This window comes from Rhinolophus hipposideros (assembly GCF_964194185.1).
Source record: "Rhinolophus hipposideros genome assembly, chromosome: 23".
NCBI lineage: Eukaryota > Metazoa > Chordata > Mammalia > Chiroptera > Rhinolophidae > Rhinolophus > Rhinolophus hipposideros.
Window position 1 is genome coordinate 28,157,574 of NC_138069.1, and position 7,066 is coordinate 28,164,639.

The window sequence follows — 7,066 nt, forward strand, 5'->3', positions numbered from 1 at the left end:
AGATGGGTTCATACCAGCACTGCTCAACCCCTAAACATTTGAATTTGGGTTCATTAGCCACACTTATTCTACAGATACCACCCTTTCAAATATGCCAAATTTCCATTAACTCTAGTGGATCAGAAAGACACTTAGTTTCAAGTGGACTTAGAAATGACCCCGTAGAGTATTGCCCTTCATGCAGTTCAAATCTTTATGAGTTCCACCACATTCCAAATTTTACCAAAAGCAACAGATAGTAACAGAAGGAAAGAACACCTGAAAATGGCTGTGTCTCCAAACCCCACATCCTTTCCCTGCTGCCGGAAGTTGCAAACTACTGGCCTTCGGGCTGAAGCTGACACATGGACACGCTTTAGTTTACATAGTATATGTTTTTCTAAATTTTGAAATATTTGTGTCATGCAGGGTGTCAGGCGAGGTCTCTGCTCCCACTCCCCACATAAGAACGCAGGATATGGTAAGGCCAAAAAGGAACACCCTCAGAGCCATAGATAGGAGAGTCATAGCACTATATTCTCACTGGCGGCATCTGCCTCTCTGCAATCGACAATCCGCTCTTGCTATCCCAGCCCCCCTCTTCTTGCTCACCCCTATTTTCTGCTAGCGTAGCCACAGCAGTTATATTAGTGGCCAATGGCTCACTGGTTACAACTGACAGCCAACTAGCCACAGCTCATGACCATCTACTACCTGAGCCAGCACCTTTCCACGTGAGGCCGAGAGCCTGGAAACTGCCCTCCTGGTTCTGTCCCCACAATTTGCCACCATGCAAAAAGCAGTGTAGCTCATATAAAAACTGCCAGATCTGAAAACACTGGGCGGAATTTCTGCAAGGCAACAATCCCCTAGATAAGCAGCAGCTGCCTCCTGTAGATTGTCCCTGCAATTCCCTCCCCCCCACACACACACCACGCTCACTCACTCACTTCTGGGGCCTTCTTGGGCCCCAAGGGCATTTGCTTCCCACCGTGGCTCCTCTAGTCAGAGGAACACCTTCTAGAGTTCACCTGCCCACTCATTGCCTAAGGAGCTAAGGCCTCTCCAACACCACCCACTGAATCCATCGCCTACGTTAACCGCTGACTCTCCTTCCATAGACACCAGCCCCTTCACGTGCTCACCTTTTATTAGCTTCAGCCGAATGTTATTCTTCACATCATTGAACCAGCCCGGCACCTCTATGCGGCAGCAGTACACACTTTCGTCGCCTGTAATGGTGCTGAAGATGGTCAAGGACACATCGCCTCTCCCAATAATCCCCTGAAGTGCATATTTGGAGGACTTCTTCGAGAGCACCTTTGTCCCATCGGTGTGGAGAAGCTCCTCGTTGCATTTGGACTTGGGACACGAGCCTTTACCCCAGCACATGCTATTGCTGCCACTAGACCACGATGAGTACACGCAGGGCAAAGTCACCGACTGACCCAAAAACCCTGTCACGACAGTCTCTGATGCAGCTGGAGCTGTGAGGAAGGATGAGAAAACGAGGTTGTGTGGTACTAACATCTCTCAGTTATGCTACACGGTGATTGTGCACATAGCTGCTTCCAGGAAGATGAAGAGAGTTGTAGTGTGTATGTTTCTTTAGTCTAAATTCTGATGTGCGCTTTGCCCCAGCTGAGCTCCTAACACCACATCTTTCCATCTCCCAAGTGAAGACAGCTGACCCACCTGAGTTTCTAAACTCATTTGCACAGCAAGACCTTTGTGCTGGTTTTAAAACTCTCATCTTGAGGACCAGTCAATAAGCCAATAAACTCTCCAAGGAATAATCCTGACCCTTTGACTCAATTCCACGAACTCGTACAAACAGGTCCCAAAACATCACTCTACCGATGTGATCATGTGCTACTAACTCGAATGCTTCAGATGGGTCTCCCTCTGTCTTCCACCCAGAGAGTGCTATGGCAGGAAGATAGGCAGTCGGACTACCATATGCCATTGTCCTTCTCTCCTTTTGGTACTAGATATAGAAATTAATTTACTCTGGACCATTTTTTTTGTCGTTAGACAGTAGATAGTCAGGTGGGGTTTGAAGATTTCTTTTTAATGTTAGAACTGAAAGAGACCACAGGAATTATATAGAACAGCAGCTATGACACATAAAAATGCTTGAGGTTGAGATGGAAGGTATCACCATTTCTAAAATGAAGTATCCATATTTCCCAACTTTGTCCACTCATCAGCACAACCTGGGGAGACTGTTAAACATAGATATTTTATTGACCAACCCGGAGTCAGAATCTCTGAGACCAAAGCCCAGGGAAGTGGACATAACCGAGTTCTTCAGGCCATTCTGATGTCATTGGCTACTCACCCTGTGTTTGAGGAACACTGGACGAGCTCTTCTAAGATTACATCCATCTCTGAGAATCTGCGAAACATTTTCACTACTGCAAATATTAAGTCCACTGGTTTAACTGAACCTCAGTGATTGTTCTTAAAAAGAAAAAAAATGCTATTGAAGGGAGAGCCAGGCAGGCTGAAGCTCTGGATCATCAGAACTATATCCAGCTTCCTTCCTCTTGAGTACCTAGATACCTGCTTAGTGTTTTCCTCATGGTATCCCCACCCGGTTAGACTCTCCATTCACTAACTTTGTTGGCCCATTTAGCTAAGTTGTGGAAGATATGGTCCGCAGTCGCCTATTCCTCCCTGACTAGTGTCAGGAACGTCCAGGTATCCCTCTCTAGGAGAAGCTGAGGATGAACCTTAAGAGACGCTCAGAGAGTGAGCAAAAGGATGTGCTTCCTGGGTTTTTCACAGTTGGCTTTGATGATGAAGGTCATTCCAAATTCAGATCACCCTGGAACCTTCCCTGAACTCACAGTCTCTTCATTTTGCCACAGTGGAAATGTTTCATAGATCATAAAATGCGGTGGACGTCCATTTTGTCCACCATGAAACCAGGAGAAAAGATGAGAAATTCATTGTCATTACCCTCAACTATGTTAGCAACACTGAACACATGACCTAAACCGCCTAACTTCTAAAATACGAGCTTGTTCCTATGAATACTTGGAAAAATTAATTTAAAAAATATGCAGAATTATTTCTATGGGAGAGTCATCAGTTTGTTTTCTTAAGTATCATACCGTGTTTCCCTAAAAATAAGACCTAAGCGAAAAATAAGCCCTAGCATGATTTTTTCAGGATGACACCCCCCGAACATAAGCCCTAATACGTCTTTTGGAGCAAAAATTAACATAAGACCCGGTCTTATTTTCAGAGAAACAGTAGTATAGAAGGAGGCATCCTACTACTCAATAAGAAAAGTCAACAGAAAAACTGGAAAAGGGCAGAGCAGGCAATTCTGTGAGGAAATGTTAGTGGCCAGCAAATTTCACCTATTTAACTGGAAAAAAATTAGAATGCTGATAATATCAAGTGTTGGCCAGACAGAACCTAAGGAAAAGAACAGTTGGAATAAACTGTAGTGATGTGGGGTAGGAATTGGTAGCCACATTGTGGCAATTTGGCAGTTTCTATTAATAGTCAACACGCATGTGTGCTAGCTAAGCTTTAGCGATTTCATTTCATTTACCCTAGAAAAACACATGTGCACAAGAAAACCTATTTTTAAATGTTTACTGCAGCCCTCATACACGTGTAAATGGAATGAACAATGCGTATATGGGTGTGGCAAAACTATGGCTTATTAATTCCTTGGCATCATGGGTAGATTATTAGAATTAAAGGTGTATCAATTGGCATGAAAACTCCAAGCCTTATTAATGTATGAAAAGGGCAAATTTCAAAGCAACACATAAAATATAAAACCATTTGATAAAACAATTTGCATTTTGTTGGTGGGCAAAGACATAGGAAGGTAAATGCATAGAAAAGCATCTGGTGGGATATATACCCAATTGATTGTGTCAGTCATCTCCGTGATCACTGGAAAAGGGTGGGGGTTGGGAGTAATCGTCAAGAGGGATTTTAGCTTTATAACATTGTGATTTTTATCACCAAGGGTGTTTCTGTGTTTCTGTATTACTCATCTGATTAAAAATTCATGTTAAAAAAGGAAGCAGGCAATTTGGTGTGGCAGAAAAACACCCATTCGGCTTACATTGGAAACCTCATTCTGTCAGTGACTGCTTTTGTGTTCTTGGAGGAAAGCCACAATGATTGTGACTTCATTATCATCGTAAGAGAAAGGGGGATTGATAACCACTCACCTCAAAAAGCATTTCTAAGTTTTTCATGAGATAAATATCAAATGCCATATGGAATTAATAAAGTATTAGTACAAGTAACCACACACGACAGAATTTAAAAACATGACAAGAAACTCTTCCTTCCAGTTAAAGGAGCACCCTGGCACAAAGGAATTGTTGGTATCAAATCAATTCCCCTTTTCGGGAATTACCCAGCATGGTGGACACAACCTAGGTTCTGGTGCCAGCTTGGTTCTTTCTCCAGCTGATGGTCTTAAGAAAGGCCTTTCCCCAGTCCAGCTCTCAGTTTCACCATCTACAGAATGAAGGGTTCAATTAGGCATCTTTTAAGAGCATACGCAGCTCTAATTGATCCTCAGTGACTCTCTTCTAAATAGATCATTTTTGAAAAGGCACACGTGGAAAACAAACAGATCGCTAGGTGCTGACTCCTTCAGGTAGGGTTGGAAAAGCCACCCTAGCTCAACCAACAGCTCAATCAGGGTCTGGCCAATAGCAGGGAATGTGGACTTGGACTCCAGCATTTTTCAGCATAACGAAACCCTCCACACCTCAAGTTCCCAGGACAAGATAAAGACCATTACAAACATTGGTAAAGAACCTAAGTGTCCTTCAGTGGATGATTGGGTAAAGAAGATGGGGTACATGTATACCATGGAACACTACTCAGCCATAAGAAAGGATGAAATACTTCCATTTGCAACAACATGGATGAATCTTGAGAGTATCATGCTAAACGAAATAAGTCACATGGAAAAGCACAAGAACCCTACTATTTCACTCACTTGGGGGATAAAGAACAGAAAGCAACAAACGAACTAACAAAAGAAACAAACTCACGTAACAGGATGGTGGGGAAAAGGGGTGGGGGGAGAATGAAGAGGTTAAAGAGGGTCAATTATGAGTATATGGCGATGGAAGGCGACTAGACTTTGGGCGATGAGCACACAATGCACGACACAGATGAGGTATTATAGAAATGTACACTTGAAACTTATATGTTATTAACCAATGTCACCCCAATTAACTTAATAATTTAAAAAAAATTGATAAAGAAAGTGACAGGGACTGCTTTCATTCCATTAACTGCTACAGAGTATCTGGGGCAAGGAACAGTTCAGTGAGCAGTTACTCTAGGGTGACAAGTTCTCTGATGTCACCAAGGAACCCCAAGGAGGACAAGAAGCCATAGCAGAAACACTTACACCAGTCTGAATGCTCAGGAAAAGCCTGACTTAGGAGGAGACCTGCGGATGCCTGGAGTCAGAGAGGAAAGAAAGACAGAAAGGACAGCATGATCAAGGTTTGAGAGGTAAAGGAGAACACTGTTGTTTTCCTTGGAATGTAGGTATTTCCTCATGCAGCACATTTGAAAGATTCTTGCCCAAATAACTATAGACTTTTACAACTGCAAGGGATATTAGATATTGTGTAGTCCTAGAATCCTGGACTGTTAAACCTGGTCTTATCCAGGTCCCTTATTTCATACATGGAAGAACCAAAGCAATTTAGACGTGGTCAACATCAACAGCTAGTGACCGAGACACAACTGCATCTCAGCCGCAAGCATTCAGCTCTATACCAACAGGATGTAAAGGTCTCAACTGGCCCAAACCAAGGGTTACATCGGCGTAGTCCAACACCTGGAAATAACATGCAGAAAGAAACCGCACCTTGAAGCCTCAACCCAGCAAAATAAAACAAAACAAAAAGCAAACAAAAATTCCTGGGGAAAAAGGAAGAGAAAAGAAAGAGAAAAATAAGAATTATAATAAGAGCTCTTACCAGAACAAATTCCCCTGGCTCTGGCTGCGTAAGACATTTTTCTTTTCCCCATTTCATCTGATCCCTTATTTCAGTGTTTCTTCTTAAATTGCCATTTCTGACATGAACACAAATTGTCCCATCCTAAAACCCCCAAACCAGTCTTTGGATAAACCCAATGTAACAGAAAGGAAAAAGACCCTCCAAAGAAGAAACCCTGGGTGGGGGGTGGGGGGGGGGGAATGCAGGAATGAAATGGGCTTCTGCTTTACTGAGGCCTGATCAGTCATGGAAATCCATCACAGGGACACCTGCATGGGAGGGTTCAGACACTTACTCAGATAAAGCCGCCATAGCTCAATCAGCAGACAGAGAATGAGAGGCCCTTTGGACATTTTGGCTGTTGCCAGACCCCAGGAGTCTGTCTGTCTTCCCAAAGTCCCTCTCTTATACTCCAGTTAGTGCTGACGGGCTGGGACATTTTGGTTTCATTTCTCTTTTTGTCACAAAATCTTCCCTTCCCCCATCCAGCAATCTGGGATGTATGAGCACTTTTCTCCTGAACACTAGTGTGTGTGTGTGCAAATGGGTGGAGTGATGGCGGGGGCGTACACGTGCTCCTTTGTCCCTGCCTTTGGGGGATTTCCTACATGTGTGTGAGCTTCCAAGCATGTACCTGGGCATAAGCTGCAGTCCTCCTGGCTGCTGTGCAGCTTGTACTAAAATGCAACTCTCCCCAGTAGTAGTTGTTTACACATGGACTTCTCATAGGGGCCAGAGGAAAGTTTCCTGGGCAAGGAAAGAAGAGGTTCCGTAGAGGAAGCATACCATGGCCGTTAAAAAACGAGGCCAAGGTTTGAGGCCAACGCATCACTGGTTAGGGAAGCCACTGGATGAGGAAAAGCAGTAAAAATAATTTATGAACCAGATTACAGAGCTTGAACTAAATGCTACTTACAGCCCTTCTGGAGTCAACTCTATGGAGTCAATGATTTATCCAGGAACACAGAACCAGTTAGAGGAGGCACCAAATCAATGCTCACCAACCAGATGTGTTTTTTTAAAATAGATTTGTACCATCATTACTAGGCACTGAGTGCTTAATTATATGCCAGGCA

The 7,066-nt window shown here is 43.5% G+C and overlaps 1 protein-coding gene across 1 annotated transcript in view; it reads right to left on the reverse strand.

The window, feature by feature from the left end:
• Positions 1–6,389, reverse strand: part of TIMD4 (T cell immunoglobulin and mucin domain containing 4) — a 30,370-nt gene extending 23,981 nt beyond the window's left edge. The window contains exons 1-2 of the mRNA XM_081035771.1: positions 6,286–6,389; positions 1,125–1,466 (exon numbers count right to left, since the gene is read on the reverse strand). Coding sequence (XP_080891897.1) covers positions 1,125–1,466; positions 6,286–6,343 — 400 coding nt within the window. The 5' untranslated portion in view covers positions 6,344–6,389. The remainder of the gene's footprint in view (positions 1–1,124; positions 1,467–6,285) is intronic.
• Positions 6,390–7,066: the final 677 nt, after the last annotated feature.